The 25,468-nt window shown below is 37.3% G+C and overlaps 1 protein-coding gene across 2 annotated transcripts in view; it reads right to left on the bottom strand.

Moving 5' to 3' along the window:
• Positions 1–11,760: 11,760 nt before the first annotated feature.
• LOC136876355 (very low-density lipoprotein receptor) overlaps positions 11,761–25,468 on the bottom strand; it is a 122,720-nt gene continuing 109,012 nt past the window's right edge. For both annotated transcript variants that reach the window (XM_067150231.2, XM_067150232.2), the window contains 2 exons: positions 22,893–22,993; positions 11,761–12,434 (listed from right to left, as the gene is read on the bottom strand). In XM_067150231.2, coding sequence (XP_067006332.2) covers positions 12,222–12,434; positions 22,893–22,993 — 314 coding nt within the window. In that variant the 3' untranslated portion in view covers positions 11,761–12,221. The remainder of the gene's footprint in view (positions 12,435–22,892; positions 22,994–25,468) is intronic.

The raw sequence follows: 25,468 nt of genomic DNA, 5'->3' as shown, positions 1-25,468 counted from the left end.
CAAATATAATAAAAGAACGAAAATGTATATTGTGTTAGTTGTATATCCAAACCAAACCATTTCACTCATACATCTAAATAAAAACCTCTACCTGCCAAGACAACTCTTGCCCAGGCAGATGGCCTGCAGATATTGCAGTGGCACCTGGTCAAGCTATATTGCTTGGTTTTCTTGACCAGGCCCACTGTCTCACGTATCAGACAGCTGCCCAGGTGTTCTTGCAAGGCTAAGTGAACCCCATTCCAGCTCTCAGTCCAGAATTAAGATATTTGAACTGGCTGGGAATCAAACTCATGGCTTCCGGTTAAGAGGTACGCACGCTATCCCTACATCATGAAACTGGCCTCAGGTTATTAACCTGTTCGGTGGGTGATGCGGCGAGATCCACGAGTACAAGTCGCTTGCTCGGCGGGGAACGCGGATATATCCGCTGATTAAAATTATATTTTTTTCTCAGTTGCCTGCATGCAGAAGTTTATTTCTTTTTTAGCAGCGTATTCTGGATGAGTCTGTCCTATGATGTGAATTTTTTCAACTATGTTCTCCCAGTACCAATGTGTCATCCACAAGTTTCATCATAAAGAACGCAGCTTACGTCCGGGCAAGAACGACCCAAGGCCTAATAGTTTCTCGCTAAAGCTTTAGCTTATCGCCTAATCATCCCTTGGATGTAATAATATTGCTTTAGAAGGGATTTCTAGAGTTTCTGATACTGAAAAGACCTCTCTGATGACATTTGAGAACTGTGACCTGATTTATTTTCCCCAGTCTCGAGTTCTTCCTTCATGACTGGAGTGTGTGTTTACCGCAAGTTACACAACATTTACAGGTATTATTGCACGCATCCATAATACAGGCACAATTCATGATTTACATCCAAACTGCAGAGACCAGGGTTCTATCCGATCCTTTTTCATACATTTTTTCTGCCAAAATGTCCAAAAGGAATTACCAGCCTCCACCGTTAGATGAAGACGATTTACGGGTCATGATAAACGAAATGTTGGAATTTAGTTGAGTGAATAGTGATCTTAGTGAAGTAAGTTTGGCTAACGGGGAAGTCGTAAGTGACAGGAACTTACCTAGAATAAGTACTTCAGGCTCGAATGTACAGGTTTCAGGCCCAGCTGATGTGAATGTTCAGCAGTCGCGAAAGAGACAACACGTGTTCAATTCCAGTTCAAGTAGCGATTATGACAGTGACAGTGATGACAATAATGCTGATTACAATCCAACCAATGCAAGTTCTTCATCAACTTATACTGAAAATGCACAAAGGAAGTTCGCTTTGATCCAAAATTCCATCATGACGTAAAGGGAGAGTTTGTAGTAAAACAAAACTCAGCGAAATATTTCAATATTTTTTTTAATGATGAGATATGCCAGAACATAGCTGAACAGACAAAAGATGCCCAACAGGAAATCGCACATAAAACCTAGTTTAGTAAGATGAAACGAAGAGTCAAGATCAAGACCGGGTCCGAACAAATAAGGACGAAATAAAACTTATTATGGCCATACTGTTGTTGCAGGGGATTGTACAGAAACCTAAATACTTACTTACTTACTTCCTCTTCATGGATTAGGTTAATAGCCTGTTCCGACCTCAGATTTCATTCCATCTCTTCATAGGACGACCAATATCTCTTCTTCCCGTAGGATGGTATTCCAGGGCAAGTTTTGGGATTCTGTCGTTATCCGTCCTCAGAACGTGGTTTTTCCAATTTATCCTGTTTTGGAATATTCTTTCATTCATTGAGAATATATTTAATTTTTTGTCTTATCTCTTCATTTCGTATTTTATCTTTTAGGGACTATCCTTTCACTGATCTTAGGAATCTCATTTCAGATGATTGTATTTTATTTCTATAGCTTGTTTTATCTACCCATGTCTCACTTCCATATAGCAAAGTTGTCACAGCCATAGTTTTATAGAATTTAAGTTGAGTATCTTCTCTTACTTTTCCTTTCAGTGTTCGGCGAATTGTCCCACACATATATTGAAATCGATGAAGCCTCTTCTTCACCTCGTCATCATCATTAAAAGATATTTCACAACCAAGGTACTTAAAATTTGTGACTTGTTCTACTGGTTGATTGTCGATTACTATCTTCGCCATTATATAGTCAATAATTGATCGCTGTCCTCTTGCAGTCCATGTAAATTTATGTATGTCTTTCTTCTCAAAGAAGGTGTTAGTAATTTTTAATTGATTATAGGATGAAAATTCTATCAATAATTTACCATTTTCATTCAAAGTTGGTTCACCTTTATTTCCCACTATTTCTGCAATTGGTTTGTTTCCTACACGGGCATTGAGATCACCAGCCAGAATAACAAAGTCACTTTTACATATGTTATCCAACACTGATTGAAGAACTTCATAAAACTGTTCAGATTCTTCCTGTTTGTTTTCTTCAGGAGCATACACGGCTACCAAGGTTAATTTCCCTCTCTCTACCTTCAACCTCAGCACCAAAATCCTTTCATTTATAATGGTGTAGCTTTCTATTTTGTTTTTCCACTTCCTGTCTATTAATATTGCGACTCCTGCTGCAGCTCTTTTATCCTGTGTAACTCCGCTATAAATCATCGTGTATTTATCAATTTCTTTTGTTCCTTGTAATTTCTTTTTTGTCTCAGTAATTACAGCAACATTAATTTCTTTCCTAGCCAGCTCTCTATCCGGTTCTTCTTCTTTTCCTTTTATGCCTCTCACGTTCCAAGTTCCCAGCTTTAATGTATCTCTAATTCCAAATTGTTTGGCCTTTGATCTTGCCTTTGTCGTCATCATAGAATCCGTCTGGTTATTCATCTGAGATTTATGAGTGAGGTAAGTTTTTAAGTGGAAGAGTTACCAGCCCTTCGCACAACCCCCAACCTGGAGGACCAGGGACTTTTCTGTAGGCGTTACCATACCTTAGCCGAGGGACCCAGTTTTAAGGCGCCAGGTACTCGCCCTCACCCATCCCCATGAGGGGTAGGATTTGCTGGTTACATTGACAGATGGACTGTCAACTAAAGCATTTCTTGAGTTTTAATGGCAGCACTTACTCGGCATCAGTGCAACCCCCAAGACTCAGCAACCAGCCATTGACCCTCCTCCTTTACCGGGCTTGGGACCGGCACTAGGAAATCCGAGTCATTCCTAGTCCTAAATTAGGACACTTATATTTCTTACAAATGCTTGTTCACTACACCTATTTTCTATGAGCTGATGACACAGGAGAGATTTTTTCTCGACGGGCTGAATGACGCAGACGGTTGAGGCGCTGGCCGGCCTTCTGACCCCAACTTGGCAGGTTCGATTCTGGCTCAAACTGGTGGTATTTGAAGTTGCTCAAATACGTCAGCTTCTTGCCAGTAAATTTACTGGCATGCAAAAGAATTCCTGCAAGGCAAACTTCCGGCACATCAGCGTCTCCGAAAACTGTAAAAGTAGTTAGTGGGACGCAAAGCCAATAACATTATTATTATTATTATTATTATTATTATTATTATTATTATTATTATTATTATTATTATTATTATTATTATTATTATATTTTCCTCTACAGCCTTTTACATATCTCTGATAATGAGGTGAATAATGGACAAATTCCTCCCAAAATATACAAGATAAATCCAGTATTTGACCATGTGTTAGTAAAATTTTTGGAATCACACAACCCTGATGACAAAGTGCCAATTGATGAGAACCTATTGGTATGGAAAGTGTGGCTATGGTGGAAAATTTACATACCAAGAAAATGATCGCATTTCAGAATGGAATCATATAAATTATGCGAAGCTGAGACAGATTATATAAGATGGTCTGCTTCTGTGTGTATCATAATGAACAGCTGTAAGAGACATAACACTGTGAAGACTGTAAGTACTGTAAATATCACCTGTATTGTAGTGTAATATAGTCCATGTGTGTCACATGAATTGTAGGTAGGCTATATAAACGTGATCCCTCAAAAGCGCTAAGCAACATAACAGAAAATTTCATGAGTATTATAATTTATTCCATTGTAAATCTTTTAAGTACATGTAAACTTTGTAAATCTAAAATTTATGTATACAGAAACATTTATTTCCAGGCAGAGATTGTTGGTAAACTGCCTAAAATATTCAGGTAAAAGTTACTGTATAAATGAAAACCAGAACTTTGCTATTAGGAAGAAGCAACCTCGACATTGCAGTATGAAAGCACTTAGTACGTTCTTGCACAAAGTACTGAAAAATCAAAATAATAGGATTTTTCAACAATTAAATACATTATATTCAAGTAAATATTTCTCTCAGGGCCTTCAATAGTTCATTTAGTCTATTATTTATTTTAATTAATTAAATATTTTCTTCAAGCAGGGAATCCACGCCCACCTGGGAGTGAGCCGGTGTGTACCGAGCTCCATGCTTCAGGGGTTAAGAGACTAGCAGTTACCCACGGCTTCACTCATGTAACCTGTTATAGTAATCATTCCTTGGTACTGCACTAAGACATTATCCGAAAATCCCTAAGGTATAAAAACTCACTGAAAAATTGAGTTTCATTTACCCCAGAAACTCTTTGTAAACCATATTTGTGGTATTGCCTTTTGGGGCTAAGATCACTATGCGACATAGAACTGTAGATGTGAGAAACAGTCTTCTCTGAAGTAATGAACTTCATTCTGGTTCTGTATTGACTTTAAATATCTAAAATAATATTCTAGAAGAATTTACTTGTATAAAGTCCACCTGTTCAATACATATTTGCCCCTTGATCAATGTTCTGTCTAAAAAGCTACATAGGACCTTTTTTGACCTAGCCTAGAGGTCATCCTCAGCTAAAATAACATAAAAAAGAAAGACATATACAAAAAACAGTGATACATAAAAATCTTGAGATAAAATACAATCAACAAATGCAATGGAAATCTATGTTTAAAATGTACATAGCTTCAGTCTTGAAATAAACTCAAAAAATGCAATGGAAATCTGTGTTTAAAATGTACATAGCTTCAAATTTGGATGAATTTAGTTGTAAGTAGTGTGAGAACAAAAAGTGAAGTAAAAGTAAAAAATAATATGAAGAGCTGCAAAATATTACTCACGTCCTCTTTCCTCCAGCCCTGTGTTTGTACAGATCAGGTTGGACCGGTGTTGACCTCTACACTGACTGGCGACCGTCCTGATGTTGTGTTAGGTGGGGAAATGGCGTGTGAGGGGAGGGAGAGTGAGTGGAAGGACAGGAGGACGGACCAGTAATGCGTGTTGCGACAGACTTAATTGAGCTTTGCTTAAGATCTTTCTTGATTATTGTGTCCACCAGGATGTTCACTTTTTCTTGGACTTCGTTAAGATTATGGATGGAATGAGATTTAAAATCAAAGTTTATATAAATATTTTCTAAAATGTTTAATAAAGCTCCCTGTTTGGTTATATGTAGGATATGTAGATCTTTATCTATGGTGGAGAATGAGTGATTGTGATCTTTCATGTGTTCACTCATAGCAGAAAATCTTTTGTATTTAGCTGCATTAAAATGTTCTTTTTAGCGGATTTGAAAGTTTCTCCCAGTCTGTCTGATATAGCTGGCATCACACTGGTTACACGTCAACTTGTAGACCCCTGATTGCAAATGTTTGTCGGATTTGTTAAGTGTGTTTGTGCTGTAGAAAAGTTTAGAAGTAGTGTTGTTAGTTCTAAAGGCAACATTGAGGTTCTGTTTTTTTTAAATGTTTGAGATTTGGTAGAGGTCACTGCTGTTGAAAGTGAACGTGGTGAAATCAGTATTCTCTTTCTTTTCTTTTTAAATGTGGTAGTGGGTTTATTTTTTATCTTATTGAGAATTCTGCCAATGAAATTGCTATTAAACCCATTAAGGTGTGCTAAAGTGTGAATGGTGTTTGTTAATTTCTTTCTTATAAGCTTTCTTGGACATAGGAATGTTCAAGGCTCTATGTATGATACTATAAAAAGAAGCCTTTTTGTGAGAGCCAGGGTGCAGTGAATCTTGTCTGATGATGTTAGCTGTCTGTGTGGGTTTTTTGAAGATTTCAAATTTTAGATGGTTGTTGTTTCTCCTCAGTTTAAGATCTAGAAAATTTAAAGATCTATCTGTTTCAAATTCAACTGTGAATTTTGTGTAGGGGTCACAAGTATTTAGCTTATTAAGGAGAGTTTTACTGTCAGTGATACGTTGATCAATAATGGTGAAAATGTCATCTACATATCTCAACCAATGAATTATTGGGTATCTTGTTTTTTTTATAGATTGTCTATATAAATTTCTGCCAAAATTCCAGAAATAGGGGATCCCATAGGGAGTCCTTTCTGCAGTTAAACTGTGTTGTTAAACATAAAATAATTATTATTATTGAGAACGAACTTCAGAATATGTTAAAATTCTTCTATTTCAAGTTTACTTAAAGGGTTATGTTTGTTTGGGTTGTCTTTAACTAGGTTGATGGTTTCAGCTATGGGAATGTTAGTGTACATATTCGTAATATCGAATGAGTGCATAGTGTAATTTGGATTTAATTTATATTTATTTGTGATGTTATTGAATTCTACAGCATTTTTGATACAGGTTCTACTGGAAAATGTATAATATTTAGCCAAGAATTTTTGTATGAAATGAGAAACATTGTAAGTCTGACAACTTTTGAAATGAATGATTGGCCTGATTGGAACAGTGATCTTATGAATCTTTAGTAAAGATCTAGCAGTGGGGAGTTTCATTAAAAAATTCATTAAAATAAGTTTGGAAATTTGTTATTCATTGAAAAGGGTTACAATATTATTTAAAATTCCTTTAAGGCATTTTTGAATTTCATTGGTGGGATCTTTATGTATGACGGAGAAACTCTTATCAGAAAAGAAAAGTTCTGTTTTGCTGATGTAATCATTCTTATTCATTAGAACTGTGGTGTTTCCCTTATCTGCCTTTGTAACTATTATGTTATTATTTTTGGTTTTTTCTTTCAATTTTAGTTGGGATGGATTTTTTTTTTCTTTTCAAAAATGTATGTTTTTTATTTTTAAAGTAGATTCCAAATACCAATTTTCAGGTCTGTAACCTTCAGTTTTTGAGATAAAAGTATCCCCATAAAAAGAATTCAATTTCACTTCCTTTCACCCTCCCCTCTTGAGTGAATTTTCCAAAAACAAAAAATGTGTGTCTCTTTATTTATAAAGGAGCTTCCAAATATCAATTATCATGACTGTAGCATCTTCAATTTTTTAGATTAACGGATGTTCCAAATACCAATTTTCACATCTGTATCATCTTCAGTTTTTGAGATATAAGTATCACCATAAAAAGAACTCAATTTTTCACTTCCTTTCACCCTCCCCCTTAAGTGAATTTTCCAAAAACAAAAAGTAAATGTTTCTTTATTTATAAAGGAACTTCCAAATACCAATCATCATGACTGTAATATCTTCAGTTTTTGAGATATATGTATCCTCATATAAGAGAATTCAACTCCTGCCCCCCGCCCCTCTCTTGCCCAAGTTGATTTTCCCCAAAAAATGCGTGTTTATTTATTTTTAAAGGAGATTGCAAATACCAATTTTCACATCTGTAACATGTTTAGGTTTTCTTAGATATAAGGATCCTCATGCAAATCATTCAAATAATTTTTCAATTCTTTCACCCTCCTTAGGTGGATTTTCCAAAAACAAAAGAATATATGTTTCTTTATTTTTAAAGGGGATTTCAAATACCAATTTTCACATCTGCAACATCCTTAGTTGTTGAGATAAAAATATCATCATACAAAGAATTCAACTAATTTTTTCAATCTTTAAACTCCCCCAAGTGTTTTTTCTGAAAACAAAGGTACCGTACATACAGTATTTCTTTATTTTTAAAAGAGACTCCTAATACCAATTTTCACCTCTGTAACCTTCAGTTTTTGAGATATCAGTAACATCTTAGGAAAATAATTCAACCCCCTTTTCAGTCCTTAAATGTTTTTTCCAAAGAAAAGAATATGTTTCTTTATTTTTAAAAGAGAATAAAAAGACCAATGTTCACATCTGTAACATGTCAAGTTTATGATATATTCTCTTTTTAAAAATTCAACCCCTTTTTCAGTTCCCCTTAAGTGGAATTTCCAAAAATGTCAGAAATTTGATTCAATACCTTCCTTGTTGTGAAGCCTTAATTAATTTTACATCAACTTCTGCATAATCACAATCCTCATACACAAGATTTTAAAACAGCAATGGAGAATGCTCCAGAAGGTCAAGAGTTCATATGAACCAAAAATCACCAGCTGAATGTAGGTTTCATATAACATACCTGTGGAAGCAGGAGTTTGAAAAGCAGGACATCATTCTTCACAGCAGAGACATGAAATTGGTGCAGATCAGTGAAACTCTCCATACCTATGCAGCTTATTGGTACCCTCATATGTTCTGCCATGGAGGAGATGGATACTCCATTAGCATCATCCAGCTTGATCCAATTTCTAAAGTCCCTCTTAAGAAAACAGTTTCTGCTTCAGATTTTTACTCTTACCAAATCATGGAAAGTGAGGGGTAAAAAAAAGAGAAAAAAAAACTACATCTTACTCTCCTTAAACAGTGTTTGGTTGACATGTACACTAAGGTACAAACAGAATGACTGAATTTCATTAGACACAATCAAAATAAACTGCAATCAGAAAATTATGTACACCTGCAGAACACTTTGTGCAAAGGAGATGAACAAGTTTCTGATCTTAGCAAGATGTGCTACATTCAAATTTTCCTGGTGGGCTCCATTACATGAATGAGCAGACTGAGGACGCTATGACATATACGTCAGTATGATCATCTTGATCTGTTCCATCACATTCATATGTAACCCAAAGTGGACCGAGATACAGGAGGTACTAAATATCAGACAAAAGCCCCAAGACAGACAACATTATTGCTCAGGTTTTTCATATAAAATTAAAGAAGATGCTCCATATCTTGACTAAAGGATCTATTTTTGGCCTCAGTAGGTGTTACATCTACAATGTGTAGTGGCAGAATCATGGTTTGCCTCACACATCTTACTGTGGCTGCCCAAATCAACAGTGTCATAAGTGGTGAGAATAATGATGCAGAAATTTTTAAATTCATAATTCCAATATAATTAGTCCATTATAAGAGATTATAAATTTTCCAGCTAACTCATTCTTGTTTACCACCATTTTACCCCAGGGTGCCAATATGGGCTCATCAGTTGGTGATTAGCACACCTACCAAGACACATGGCTAGTGCATCTAGTGGAGGCTACTATTAACAAATTGTATTCATTCCTCCCCTGAATGGGATGGTGGGCCTCTTAGGCAGTGACGCCATCTCTCAGGCAAGGAGATATTTGTTGTAGTGAAGGAGATGCTCAGAGAAGGTGAGGGGTTGGTGGCTGTGGCCTATACTAGGAAGTGTCCTGGCATTCGCCTTAATGCAGGAAAATGGAAAATCATGGAAAACCATTCTCAGGACAGCCAATGGTAGGGACCAGCCCCTCTCCAACTCCTGAATACAGAGGCATAGAGCCACAGCCACCCCTCCTCAGCTTGGTTGGTCAGTCAGAGTGCAGAGCTGTCGGACCACAGATCAGTCGTGGCTGCTTGTAGGCCAAAGCCTACTCTGCAAAGTCAACCACGTAGTGGAGGCCATAATTTTCATATTGAGGCCCGTATTGATGGATATGACTTTATTTTAAAAAATAAAAGTTTTAATCCCACCTAATCAATACATAAATTGGAGGTAAATGAAATGAAATGGTGTATGGCTTTTAGTGCCGGGAGTGTCTGAGGACAAGTTTGGCTCATCAGATGCGGGTCTTTTGATCTGCTGCCTATAGGCAACCCGCGCATTGTGATGAGGATGAAATTATGATGAAGACGACATTATTCACCCAGCCCAGTGCCAGAGGAATTAACAATCATGGTTTAAAATTTCCAACCCTGCTAGGAATCGAATCCTGGACCCCTTTGACCAAAGGCCAAGCACATTAACCATTTCACCATGGAGCTGGTCTAATTTGAGGTAATTAGCTAGTTGTGTATCAGCGATTTGCTGAATACATACCTGATGGCATGTACAAATGACTGGGGGTACAACATTTTCTCGGGCCTAGAGGCACAAAATACCTAAATACGGGGCTGGTGATAAGGCAAAAATTATTTTAAAAACAATATAGTTTACATAATATATTTTATTATCAATTTTGGAATAAATACAATTTTCAGAATAGGTCTCCAGCACAATCTTATAATTCACGTCACACCATTTGTTTATTTTTTAAAGGGAAAAGAGGGCTTATTTTAATTTGAACTGATTCAGTTTTTATTTAGAGACCTTTATCAAATCAAAAATTAAATTTAAAAAAGGAAAGATTGGCCTTTGAAATAAAATTGTTATGCAAGTTTGTTTTTAGTGTGGAGTTTTGCTGCATTTACAGTATATCCTTCACCAAAAGACCACAAACCATGGCTTTCTCACCGTATGACGACAGTATGACACACTGAAAAAAATTCCAGTACACAACAGGTTCATTTCACAACCTATACAGGAAATGAAAATGTCCACCAAAAATGTGGTAGAAACTGATAGTGAACTACCATTAACCTATAGTCAGTCTCTAGTGTATCAGTGCTTTGTAATAGTAGATAGAAGTCAACTTAACAAAGAAAACCATAAACAAGAAAAAGTCAGAGTTGCAAGACACCTTTCAGATTCAATTTAATCATTAATTGTATTGTATTCACTGGCTACTTTTCAATTAAATCTAAATCTCAGATGTTTAGAAAAGATTTCACACAGGCACCAAGAACATACGTTTTGCAATTTTCAGTGAGATAATGTGCATAAAACTGACTTCATACTATATAACAGTCCATAGCAATTACTGTACCAGCAGTAAATAGTAATTCTACAAATAGATTTAATTACTTTGAAGAACATAACTGTTACCATGAAATAATATATTGTTTCTGCCATGTATTCATGAACGGCACTGACTGGCTAGTGTCTCAGGTGTGGGTTAGTGTCATACAGCACATTTTGTACCCCACCCTAATATTCCCTTCACATTAAACATTTCTCCTAACAAAATTGCCACACAGAAAACAGTATCAAAAATAATCATGTTGAGATACAAGGAGCAAATGCTCTGAACTGAAAGGATTAGATGATTACTTAAGGTAGGATATAGGATGAATATGGCAGTAGTAACATAGGGGAAAGAATGATGATGATGAGATGATGATGATGATGATGATGATGATGATGATGATGATGATGATGATGATGGTGGTGGTGGTGGTTGTTGTTTTAATAGGCCAAACATCTAGGTCATCAGCAGAGAGGAACCTAGGAAGAATGTTTTGCATGAGGGTGGGGTGAATTTCATATATAGGGTGTATCAAAAGACAATACTCAAAATTCTAGGTATAACACAACAGAAAAATACAAATATTTTTTTATTAAATAACCTTAGGTTTAAAATCAATAGTTGAAGTACATTTTAAGGTGGTTGAAAACAGAATGAATACATGTCAATTTAATAGTAATCTCTTAAAAAAACTGTTCAAAAGTTTGTCCTTCAGCTTCAATACATGCCCTGTAATGATGTGCCATAGTCTATTGAACGCGTAAAAGACCCCAGGTGTGTGCTTAATTCTTAATTCTTATCTTGATGCTGTAGAGAGTACGCAGCTGCAAGAACCCAAGCAAAGAGTTCTTCATTGTCTATAGTATGTAACATACTTAATGATTGAATAAAAATTCTATTCAATTGGAGTTCCATACATTCTCTTGCTCTGTTCTGAACAATCAAAAATGTACTGTATGTTGTCATGAGCACAGGCATTGCATTCTGACAGAATATATAATATTGTTTTAAACGAGAATCATAATTTATACTCCTACAATATAGTTTCTGATTTTGTCAGTCAGTAGTAGTTATTTACCAAAAAATGTTTGTTTCAGTCTCGTCTGTTATCCCTAGAAGTTAGAAGTATTGAATATTGATACACTTTGTTTGCAGTACAGTAATTCTCAATTGTCTCTTCTATCAAAATATCTACTAAAATATACTTGGTGACTGCATGATGCTCTTTTGATCAAGATAAGTCTGCTTTTTTCATTTCCTTTCACAAGTTAACAATAGTCTATTAACAAATAACCAACAAATGTTCCACAGTTGATGTTTTTGGCACAGTTTCACCAGAATGAACACCTCCTCACTGATACACTAAAGCTCTATAGTACAGGAGTTGCTTGCTCTGGCTTAACAGCTTCACGTCTCAGTTGGTACAATTCACTCTGCTGACGCATTTTGTCTTCAGCTGCTTGTCGCTCCAGAGCTGCTATTTTGAGTTGTTCTTGAGCAAGTGCTTCTGCAATCTCAGATGCATTCTTGACAGCTGTAAGTTCTTCTCTTGCAACATCTTGCTTCATCATCATTTCCTCCAACTAGAAAATAATAAAATATTAGGAAAGTAACCATTCAGAAACATAGGAGTCTTAAGGGTATACATTTCAAATTAGATGGATTAGGGAGGTGGATGGAGAATGCTCGACTGGATGCTGAAATTAGTAAGAGGATTCAAGCTGGAAGCTGTTTCTATCATAGTGTAAGAAACATGTTATGGGACAAGGATGTGCCAATGGAAGCAAAGGAAACTATCTAAAATATGTACAGTATTACGTAACCATAACAACTTACAGAGCAGAAACTTGGACAACGACAAAGAAGGATGAGAGACGAATACAAGCAGCCAAAATGAATTTCTTGAGGAGTATGATACAAAAGAGTAGAAGAGATAAAGTAAGGAATGAGAAACTCCAGGAAGAAATTGGAGTGGAAAAACTAATGATAGAATAGAGAAGAGCCGACCAAGATGGTTTGGGCACATAAAGTGAATAAGTGATGAAAGACCACAAAAGGTGATGGAAATGCAAATGCAAGGAAAGAGAGGCCACGGACAACCACGATTGAGATGGAAGGACAAAATCCAATGCAGTATTAGAGAAAGAAACCTGGCCTGGGACACAGTGTTGGAGGAGGAGTGGTGGAAAGACCAAAGAAAGTGGAGAGAAACCATATTTGCCCCTACCTGGCTACAGCTGGATAATGGGAAAAGATGATGATGATGAGAGAGATGGATAGACTAAAGTTAGATGTAGTTGGTATAAGTGAAGTATGTGGGCAGGAAGAACAGGATTTTTGGTCAGGCGACTACAGAATTATCACCACAAAATCAAACAGGGGAAATGCAGGAGTTAGTTCAATAATGAATAAGAAAATAAGGCAGCCGGTAAGCTATGACCAGCATAGTAAAAGAATTATTGTCGACAAGATAGACACCAAACAAATGCCCATCAGAACAGTGCAGGTCTATATGCCTACTAGTTCAGCGGATGATGAGGAAATCAAAAGAATATATGAAGAGATAGAAGATTTAATACAATATATAAAAGGTGACGAGAATCTAATAGTGATGGGAGACTGGAATGCAGTAGTAGGCCAAGGAAGAGAAGGTAATACAGTAGGACAATTTGGATTGGGACAAAGGAATGAAAGAGGAAGTCGGCTGTTTGAATTCATCACTGTTCATAATAATTTAGTCCTTGCTAATACTTGATTCAAACACCACAAATGACAGCTGTATATGAGGATGAGACCTGGAGACACTGGAAGGTATCAAATAGACTTCATTATGATTAGCCAGAGATTCAGAAATCAGGTGTTGGATTGCAAAACTTCCCCAGAAGCAGATGTGAACTCTGACCACAACTTGTTGATCATGAAATGCCTTCTGAAGTTGAAGAAACTGAAGAAAGGTAGGAATACAAGGAGGTGGGATCTAGACAAGTTGAAAGAAAAGAGTGTGAGGGAATGTTTCAAGGAACTTGTTGCACAGGGATTAAGTGAAAAGGCTAAAGGAAACACAATAAAGGAAGAATGGACAGTCATGAAGAATGAGGTCTGTAGGGCTGCTGAAGAAATGACAGGAAGAAAGGGAAGATCAACTAAGAATCAATTGATAACTCAGGAGATACTAGACCTGACTGATGAATGACGAAAGTAGATAGATAGATAGATATGATTTATTTTAACTGGCAAAGTTAGGGACACGTGTCCCTGTCTTACACTTAACCAGTGAAATACATAATTAACATAAAAATATATAACACACTGAATAAATGAAAAAAGAGACTGAAACAAATTACTATGGTACTATGCTATCCTGCTGTACATAAAAATAACTATTATAATACACAATATAAATTAACATTTTGCTTCGTACGAAGAAATTAACATACAACAAAGAACGAATTACAATTTCAATAATAATAATAATAATAATAATAATAATAATAATAATAATAATAATAATAATAATAATAGTCTAATCTATATAAATAAAATTGTAGGGGGTCCGCTGTCTGTAATTTCTTTTGTTTTGCCAATTTTTCAGATATTTATCCGTTTTAGGTAAACTCAAGACCGAATCGGTGGTTTTTACGTTTCGTGTCTGTTTGTTTGTCTGTCTGTTTGTCTGTCTGTCTGTTCCACCATCACGTCGAAACGGCTGGATAGATCTCAACCAAACTTCATATTTAGAGTATACTCATCCCGGGGAAGGTTTCGATATGCATATCATTTTAAAATCTTGGACTACACGGGGGGTTTATAGGAAAACCAGAATGGTTTTCCCACCATCACGTCGAATTGGCTGGATAGATCTCTACCAAACTTCATATTTAGAGTATACTCATCCCGGGGAAGGTTTCGATATGCATATCATTTTAAAATCTTTGAATAGACGAGAGGTTTATAGGAAAAACAGAATGGTTTTCCTCCATTTTCTCTTATACTATTGATTTTCTGTAAACTTTGTTTACCGTACGTGAAACGCCTCTTCATTATAAACAACTTTTGTTATGTTCATAATTTACCTTACTCTTCACATGACGGAGAAATTTACAATTTTCCGCTGGTATCATGCTCGGCATTGAGTGACCGACAGACCGACAACGAACCTACAGGTTACCATGGCAACATCTCTGACTGCATGCCAGCAGGGAAGTAACGTATTGCCATTTTCCTCATCATGCTTTTAAATTCGTGGTTGTTCCTTGGGTAGAAGGCAAGAGAGGCGTCAATCGGCCTATCTGCGGGATATTGGCGGAATATCGTTGGATGTTATAACCGCCCTCGAATAGATTAAGTAATAACACCATTAGTCATCTTCTTATTATTTGTTTACCTAAGAATCACTGGACCTAAATTTCTCCTCTGTTACCACTTTATTATATCCATAACTCACACTAGCTTAATTTATTGAGGGGCATTTGATTTTCCAATACATTAACTTGGCATTTCCATATTTGTCGTTATCCGGCTGTCCTCAGTTATAATCCATTTTCTATTACTTTCAACTTTCTTAACTATTACTTTCTTCCTTAATTACGCTGTATGTACGCGAGTGCTACAAACTACTGGATGTATTTCCACCAAAACTCATATTTAGAATACACCTGTCCTTGATAGGTTTTAGGGCAAATATTGTTTCTAAATCCCTGAACTGACTGGGGGTTTATACGAAACCGAAACAGTGATTTTGCACTTCCACAAAATATACACAACCAACGTTAATTTAAATCTATCTGCCTTGGTAGAAATTAATTTTTAAACCTTTTTTCTCATGTGCATCATTTCGATACGACGATTAATAAGGGAGATATCATTAACGGACCGTTTTTCTGTACAAGTCCCATTTGACTTAACTCACGAGCGGGTGCGTGTAAAGCGTATTCCTTACAACTTGAAAACTACTGAAGACATTCGAACCAAAATTTATATTTAGCATCCACCTGTTCAAAGGTAGGTTTTAAACGTAAATAACATTTCATGTTCCGGAATGGACTGGCGGTTTATAGGGAACCGAAATGGTGATTTTACTCTTCCACAATATATACAGAACAAGACCAACCTGACTGGAAATCGACCAAACGTGATGGAATTCCACCCCTAAACCTTTTTTTCATGTGCATTTTTTTATCAGGAGGATTAATAAGGGAGATATCATGAATGGTCACTTTTGCAGGTTAAGTCCAGCAGACATAGCCCAAAAGGTGTTTTACATGGAGCAGATTCCTTATCTATATAAATCAAATCGTAACGATTGTGTGCCTCTACACTGACTATTTTGGCGAAATTTTCGTACAGCTTTCCGTTTAAGGGGTAATAATGACCATCTGCATAATTTTTGGTTTAGTTTCCTGAAAGTCCTAATTTTTACCCGCCTCGCCCAAAATCCAGATTGCGGCATAATCTGCCAGAAGAAAAAGAAGATAATTGAAATTTGACAAAATTATACGCTTTAGCCTGTAACGAACGGAAAACATCCAAGATCATTAAATTTTTCACTTTTTATCCCCGAAGAATATCGAAATATGCAGGCAATTTTAATGATGGTGCAGATCTTCGGAAATTCCTATCACATAACAGATTGCACAATGCCCGTTCAATTTGGAATGATCTACAACCTTGGTCTTATGACTTTTTGCCGTATCTGTATCCCTTTTACGTTTGATTTTTCTCTATTAATCGATGTTAAGTCAATTTGGAATTTTCACATGCATAATTCATACTTTCGATTACTTATATGAAATACAGAATCATCAAACTCTTCACGAACATTGGCCCACCCAGTAGCCATATGTGAGCCAAATGCTATGTATGTAGCTGTCACATAATTATCCGAAAAGTAATGTAATGTGAGATAATCTTACAAAAACGTTACCCTGTTCCACGTTTCTAACTCAATCTGACCCAAGAATAGATGACATATCATAGGACCAGCCATTTAGGCCACTAAATCCGGCGTGTCTTATGGTATAATCCTTTGTCGATATGACGTACGTTTAGTAGCAGTTAATCTGTAAATGAAGGTCTTCAATATTGTAAACACGCATGTAGTTTCGTATGTCGATCTATATATATTCACTGATGTCGATTTGTAGCGATCGAGAAAGGGTGGGTATGCTATTGTAATCAGTACTCCCCACACCGACTTTGACTGGCAGTATGAAAGGGTTCCTTCTCCAACTCCTGTGTAACTGTCATTCGTAAGGAAGGCCTACAATTGTAATGAATAGTTCACTTCTTGATTTGACTTGCAGAAGGCAGGTGAGCATGCAGTTTTGTTTAAAACTCCCCTACCCGATTGTGTTTGGCAGTAGGCAAGGGTGCCCGCCATTATAAAGAAATGTCCTCATCTAAAATGTGACTGGCATTAGGCATAGTGGCCTGCTATTTTGATGGAAACTCACCAACTTGGTGTGACTGGCAGTAAGCTGGCTGGAAGTAGGAAAATGGGCCTGGCATTATAATGATAACTGCACAACTCAATTTCGAGTGATAGTAGGGTAATTGCCTGCCATTATAATAAAAACTCCTCAACTGTAATCTGTCTGGAAGTAGGAAAGGGGGGCTGCCATTTTAACGAAAACTCCCCAAATCGATTCTGTCCACGTAGTAGGCAATGGGGCCTGCAATTATAATGTAAACTTCCCAACTCGATTTTGAATGGCAGTAGGCAAGTGAGCCTGCCGTTATATCACAAATCCATAACAAACGCTTTACATTGGAAACAACGTACGGGGACCTCCCCATGCTTTTTCTCGGATAACGCTAAGAGACATGCAATTTTAAAACATTATTATTTACTGCATGTACACTATTTACTTCGATATTCGAATACAATGTAGAATACCGTAGCGAAGCACGGGTACATTCGCTAGTAATAATAAGAAGAAGAGGAAGAAGAAGGACCATGGGGAGAATAATAATAATAAGAAGAAGAAGAAGACTGTCGCACTACGAGCTCGTTTCATAGAGATATTTTGAACACATACTTTTAAATCTTCCGTGGTTTGATATCCCTCTGACCTCCTGCGGAAGGAAGTTCCATTCACGGCTGGCCACAACAGTGAAGGAATTGTTGTAGGTTGAGGATTTATGCTTAGCAATAGCGAGCAATGTCGAGCTCAGCGCTCTGGTGTTTTTATCATGGTGTTCAGAAAGGCTATGAAATCGTTCATACAGGTAAGATGGGGATTGTAAGGTAAGGATTCAGTGCAATGAAGTCAGGGTATGCAGCTTGCGTCTGTCTTCCAGGCGTAGCCATCCTAGGTCGACGTAAGACTGGGTAACATGATCTGAAAATTTCAGATTACATACAAATCTTACACAGGCATTCTGTGCACGTTGTAGTTTGTCTCAACGCTCGGTTTTCACATCTTTGTAAACTACGTCACAATAATCGAATATTGGAAGAACGAGGGTTTCAACTAGTTTCTTCTTTAAACTGAACGGAAAAGTAAATTTGAAATTGTTTAATGTGTGCAACGTAGCAAAAACTCGTCTACTCACAGATATTAAAGTAATAATAATAATAATAACTTAATGTTTCCACCTTTTCAATACAATATATTCACAAAATTACAAAATTATACGGTACTAGTTTCGACCCATCTAGGGGTCATCATCAGCCGTATTGGAGCAAAGATCTTTTCTTTCTTTCTTGATATTTGGTTGGGCTCTGTATGTAACTAACACCCACAAGAGGTGCTGGTCAATGGTTACTCCAAGATTTTTTACGCTCTTGCAAAAGGGCAACACTTGATTTTGAAGTTGTACGTCGGGAATGGACATGCGGAAATTGTCGGAAATAAGTCTTGGGTGGGCAATTACTATAGTTTGGGACTTTTTCGGGTTCAAAATAAGTCCATGCTGGTAAGACCATTTACTTATGACCTCTAGATCCATGTTAATTTTCTCGATTGCTGTCAAAACGTCTGTTGGTTTTACATGGATGTAAAATTGTACGTCATCAGCATAGATGTGACGTTTACAATGTGTCAGCTGTTTAGCTAGGTCGTTGATATAGACAGAAAATAGCAAAGGAGCAAGGGCTGACCCTTGTGGGACACCTCTTTTTACATATTGCCACGAAGAAAATGCACCTTGATTGATGACACGTTGTTGACGTTCGTGTAAATAAGCTCCCAACCATCTCAGAGTACTGTAGGAGAACCCTAGGTGATAAAGTTTGGATAGGAGCAACTCATGGTCTACAGAGTCAAATGCTTTGCTGAAGTCCAATAATACTAGGATAGTCAGTTTTTGCTCATCAATGGCCTGTCTTATATCGTCAGTCACGCTTAGTAAGGCAGTACATGTACTGTGATTGCGTCGGAAACCTGACTGGTGTGGGTCTAATATGTCGTGGTCGTTGAGATAGTTGGTGATTTGATTATGCACAAGAATGCAAAAAACTGAAAATGGCAAAAAGGAATACATGCAATTAAAGAATGAAGTGGATAGAAAGTGCAAGACAGCTAAGGAAGAATGGTTGAAGGAGAAGTGAAAGGACGTTGAAGGTTGTATGATCCTAGGAAAGGTAGATGCTACATACAGGAAAATCAAGGAAACCTTAGGAGAAAGGAAATCTAGGTGTATGAATATGAACCCTTTACTGCATACTGTTGCCCTCAGGCAACATACAACTTTTCACCTGTATAAATGGATACAGATTGTGGACAGAGGTAGTTTTCCGGCACACCTATAACTGTACAGTCATTTAACATTGAAGCTTGAAATTTTCTTCACCAAATGAAAACGAAAAATAATTCATGCAATAAAGGGTTAAGAGCTCAGATGGAAAACCACTTCTATGGAAAGAAGAGAAAGCAGAAAAATGGCAGGAACATATCCAACAGTTGTATCAACGTAAAGACGTAGATGATTTGGTTCTGGAACAAGAAGAGCCTGTTGATGCTGATGAAATGGGAGACCCATTTTTGAGGTCAGAATTTGACAGAGCTTTGAGAGACCTAAATAGGAACAAGCCACCTGAAATTGATGACATTCCCTCGGAATTACTGGCTGCCTTACGAGAAACCAGCATGGCAAGATTATTCCATATAGTGTGTAAGATGTATGAGACGAGAGAAGTGCCATGCGATTTTCGGCAGAATGTTGTTATACCTATTCCCAAGAAAGCCGGTGCTGTTAAGTGTGAAAACTACCACACCATTAGTTTAGTATCTCATGCCTGCAAAATTTTAACACGTATTATTTACAGAAGAATGGAAAGACAAGTTGAAGCTGAGTTTGGAGAAGATCAATTTGGCTTCAGAAGAAATGTAGGAACACATGAAGCAACCCTGACTTTACGTCTGAACTTAGAGGATTGAATTAAGAAAGCCAAGCCCACATACATGGCGTTCGTAACCTGGAAAAGGCATTCGATAATGTTTTTTGGACCTAGTTATTTGGGATTCTGAAAGTGATTGGAATCAGATACCGAGAACAAAGAATTATCTACAATCTGTATAAAAATCAGTCTGCAGCGATAAGAATCGAGGACTTTGAAAACGAAGCAGCAATCCAGAAAGGAGTAAGGCAGGACTACAGTCTGTTCACCCTCCTTTTCAATGTTTACATAGAACAGGCAGTAAAGGAAGTCAAAGAGAAAATTGGAAAGGGAATCACAATACAAGGAGAGGAAATCAAAACCTTGAGATTTGCCGATGATATTGTTATTTTATTTGAGACTGCAGAAGATCTCGAGAAATTGCTAATGAAAGGTATGCACGAAGTCTTGGGTAATGAGTACAAGATGAAAATAAATAAGTCCAAAACAAAAGTAATGGAGTGCAGGAAATATTAGATTAGGAAATGAAGTCTTAAAGTAGTTGAATATTTTTAGTTGGGTAGTAAAATAACTAATGATGGCAGAAGTAAAGAGGACATAAAATGCAGACTAGCACAAGCAAGAGAGGCCTTTCTTAAGAAAAGAAATTTGCTCACTTCAAACATTGATGTAGGAAATAGAAAAATGTTTCTGAAGACTTTCATCTGGAGCATGGCATAGTATGGAAGTGAAACATGGACGATAACTAGCTCAGAAAGAAAGAGAATAGAAGCTTTTGAAATGTGGTGTTATAGAAAAATGCTGAAGGTGAGATGGATAGATCAAATCATGAATGAAGAGATACTGAATCGAATTGGTGAGAGGAGATTGATTTGGCTAAATTTCAAGAGAAGTAGAGATAGAATGATAGGACACATCTTAAAACACCCAGGACTTGTTCAGTTGGTTTTTGAAGGAAGTGTAGGCAGTAAGAATGGTAGAGATAGATTAAGGTATGACTATGACAAGCAGATTACAGCAGATGTAGGATGCAATAGTTACGTAGAAATAAAAAGGTTAACACAGGATAGGGTGGCATGGAGTTTGCATCAAACCAGTCTATGGACTGATGACTCAAACAACAACAATTTTTGATGTGATATGAATCATCCATACAAATTAAATTTTTACTTTTCACAACCGCATTATCTTTTCAGCTCACTAGGTCATTTTGAGTATGTAACATACAAGGTCACCCAGGAAGTTTCAAAAAAGGCCACAAGGTGATGGTGGTCTGCCTAGAACAAGCTTGCACAGGGGTAAAGGAGAAACATTTGGCAATAGTTTGGTGCCTTTGCAGTTGTGTTAGAGCTGTGTAAAGGTAAACAGGGCTGTTCTCAGACAGTCTTCCACTGATTGCGAGGAAGGTGTGTTTATTGTGACACATCGCAGAGACAATACAGAACAAGAGAAGTTGACAGCTGAGTGCAGGCATAACATTCTTGCACAATAATGCACAGCCCATACAGCTGAGAACATGTAGAATTTTCTGCAGCAATAGGGTGGCACATCTTTGACCTTGCCCTATACAGCCCCGGCTTTGCGCCCAGTGAATTTCATCTCTTCCTTCAACTGAAGAGGGTAACATCTTGACAGCAAGGTTGTGCTTTAGATGGCAGTTACATCTTGGTTCAGGTCTTTGGTGGCAGACTCGTGTGACACAGGCATTCAAACGTTGGTAACACACTATGACATGTACTTCAACAAGAGTGGTGTGTAAAGAAGTAGGTAAGTATCACAGAATTCACAGAAATAAATAATCTTCTAATGTTCTTGTTTCCCTTTACAGTCTATCAGACCTTTCTTCCTAAACAGAGTTTGTACATGCTGAAGGTATATTAAATACAGAATTTTTTTGACAAGTTCTTTACGTCGCACCGACACAGCTAGGTCTTATGGCGACAATGGGACAGGAAAGGGCTAGGAGTGGGAAGGAAGCAGCCATAGCCTTAATTTAAGTTCAGCCCTAGCATTTGGCTGGTGAGAAAACGGGAAACGACAGAAAACCATTTTCAGGCCTGCCGACAGTGGGGTTCGAACCCACTATCTTCCGAATATTGGATACTGGCCACACTTAAGTGACTGCAGTTATCAAGCTCGGTGAAATATAGAATAAAAATGGTTCTCACCAGTGTCCAGTTGCATATTTTTGTTCTGTACATAACATTTCTTTGGTATGTACTATATATATTTGACACAACCTATGAAGATGAAGTCTATTTCAAGTACAATGTGGTCATTAAAGCTAAAAATTCCACTCAAATGGCTAATAGTAGGCAACTAACATCCGCTCTACAGCTGCACCGGCTGTTATGTCAGATCAGTAGTTCAGTTCCCTCAGAGAGGTCATATGAAGAAAACTATCCATTACAGGACCCCAAGAATATATTTTTATCAGAATTTCCCAGACAAAAAAACCACAAGAAAGCTCTAGAGACATTTGGGAAAAACAAATCCGGGGAGACTTAGTCAGGAGAAATACAGGATGGCAACAAAAAGCCTGAATCAAACAAATTAGAAGAAGTTCATTCATACCCATACCCAGCTTGCTGGAGCAGAGAAATGATGATGATGATGATGATGATGATGATGATGATGATGATGATGATGATAATGATGATGATCAATTGTCACATAAAATCATTACCTATAAAAAACATACCTGTAACCGATGTATTTCCATGCGGAACTCTCTTTCTTCTTGTAAATTTTTGATGCGCTCTTCCTCGACTAGACCAAATGGCACTCTTCTTGTACGATTAGCTATAAAAGAAGCAACATAAAGCTATGATATATCTTATACTGAGTAGTAGGCCTATATGATCTCTTGTTGATCTTGCATGCAGTACACTCTGAGTTATCTATATATAGATTAACCGCTTCTCATTTTATCTACAGCAGCTTCTACTGGAAATAAATACTGTTTTACTAAGCAGAAATTCATAATATAATAAGTTCTTGGTTAAAAATTATTATACAAATCAGGAAAGGTTAAGATATTTCACTATCATTGTTCACAGTTTATACAGTATACTGTAAGATGTTAAGATGAAATACAAAACACCGATAGTTTGTCATTCAAGTAAAACAAAATAAACTTACAAAACACTTTTAGCATACAAAACGATTGTAATGAGAAACTTGTCAGCAAACAAATGAGTTTTCATTCGACCATCACGAAAGTGCCTTTGCCATAGGTATACCATAGCAAATAGAAAGAGGAAGTGAGAGCACTTCGATCGCTTCCCATTACAGCAATGGAGAAACTAGTGGCTACAGTGTGGAGATTTGCCACCGCAGTGCAACAATCGCTTTGGGTGCACAGATGGCATTGTTTATACCGGGTGCATGCGTTTTTTATGATGATTGATTGATGCTTGTTAAAAAGGGGCCTAATATCCAGGTCATCGGCCCCTAATGGTACAAAATCAGATGAAATGAAATGACAAATTAAAAACCTAAAATCATCCATTGACCACAATTCAAAACGTGAGGACAAAGAATGAATGGATGGATATGAATTTAAAATGATCAGTGGAACCAACCCACAGTGCCTCACATGCACAGAAGCTAGTATAAAACAATAGTATGACCAACCGACCGACTGATGCTTGTGGTCGAAAGGAGTCCAAAATCCGAGTATTCGGCCCCTCATAATGGTACTTTTCGCTAGAAAAGTAGAACCATGGCATTTGTCTTTTTGCGGTATTAATCAAGAGTAGTGTAGACTTGTGGTATTCCACACATTATGGTACTACTCACAGGTAATGAAATTCGCACATGTATTACAGAGCTAGGATGTTTTGCACATTGCGGCGCCATTGACAGACAACGCAAACCTATTGTGTTCATCACCTATGGTGTTCCTCGTATAGTAGGTACTAATCATAGGCAAGCCAGAACCATGGGTTCCGTCATCCCATGGTGTCCCTCATATAGTGCTACCAATCACAGGTACTGTAAAAGGCATCGCGCTCTCATTTGCTACTAATCACAAACCTATTTGGTACCTAACATAATGGAAATGTGACCCATGGTGTTCCCTGCGTGATGGTACTAATTACAAGTAGTCTCATGGTTCTAATTTGATCATCCCTTGGTCGCCCCTTTTAGTCACCTCTTATGATGGGCAGGGGATACTGCGGGTGTATTCTACATGTGCGTCCCCAACCCGCAGGGGGTAGTGTGTTTGGTCCGCAAGAGGTATTTTATTTCCCTCAAGTCCGCCGGCAAGCCGGTTAGGACCCCCCTAACGCCACCTGGGACGTGCCACATGGGGGTATCGCCTCTCCTGCTGCTATGCCAGCATAGTAGACTCGTGGCACACATTTTTACTTGTAGCAGGAGTGATTTTTTGAGTGTAATAACTATATTTTGGTATATAGTGAGTGTGAAACTGCCGTTGTGCTTTGTGCTGGGGTGTCAATCTGCTTACAGGTCAGGTAAAGGAAAACATTTCTTCTCCACACCTGAAAATAAGGAGCATTTCTCTCAGTGGGCTAGAGTGATCTAAGAAAAGACATGCAGCTTACGCATAAGTCTAGGATTTGTGAGTGTCATTTTTCAGAAGATCTTATTATAAAGGTAGATCTGTTTATTATTAATGGGGAAAAAGTTGAAATTCTGAGAATAAGGTGGAGCTTAAAGCCAGGAGCTGCCCGTCACATTTTTCCTAACTTACCGTCCTATTTTAGCAAGTCCCTGAAAATTCGAAAACACCCATTAAAATGAGAGTTGCTCAAAGAACATGTTGGCAATGAAAATATTAACAGTAGTAGCTCAGAATGTAATGAACTGAATTTTCCCTTGACATCTAAAACACTTAATAGTGACGATAATGTAAAAATAAAAGAACCTGGTCTTAGTTTGCCCTGTAAAATAGCTGATAGTGATGTTGGTACTTCTAGAACTATTCTAAATTTGAGGAGACAAGTTAGAAACCTTGGTAGGAATTTAATTAGAACAAAAAAGAAATTAGTTGCATGCAAAGCTAAATTAAAGCAGAATGCAAATAAAGTCAATGTCTCAACTAAAGCTGAAGACAGTCATAAGTTCCTTAGCAAGAAACAAAAAATAATTGTGGACACAATGCTCAAAAAATGTAGCACCAGCCTGAAAGGTATGCGCTATTCTAATGAATTTATATTAGATAGTTTGCTTTTGAAAATCAAATCCCCTAAGGGTTACAGACATTGAAGCACGAGTTACTTCCTCTTCCTACTGAAGCTCATTTGAGAC

Source organism: Anabrus simplex, chromosome 6, assembly GCF_040414725.1.
Source record: "Anabrus simplex isolate iqAnaSimp1 chromosome 6, ASM4041472v1, whole genome shotgun sequence".
NCBI lineage: Eukaryota > Metazoa > Arthropoda > Insecta > Orthoptera > Tettigoniidae > Anabrus > Anabrus simplex.
The sequence above is the reverse complement of the archived record's forward strand: the minus strand, read 5'-3'. Positions and strand labels throughout refer to the sequence as shown.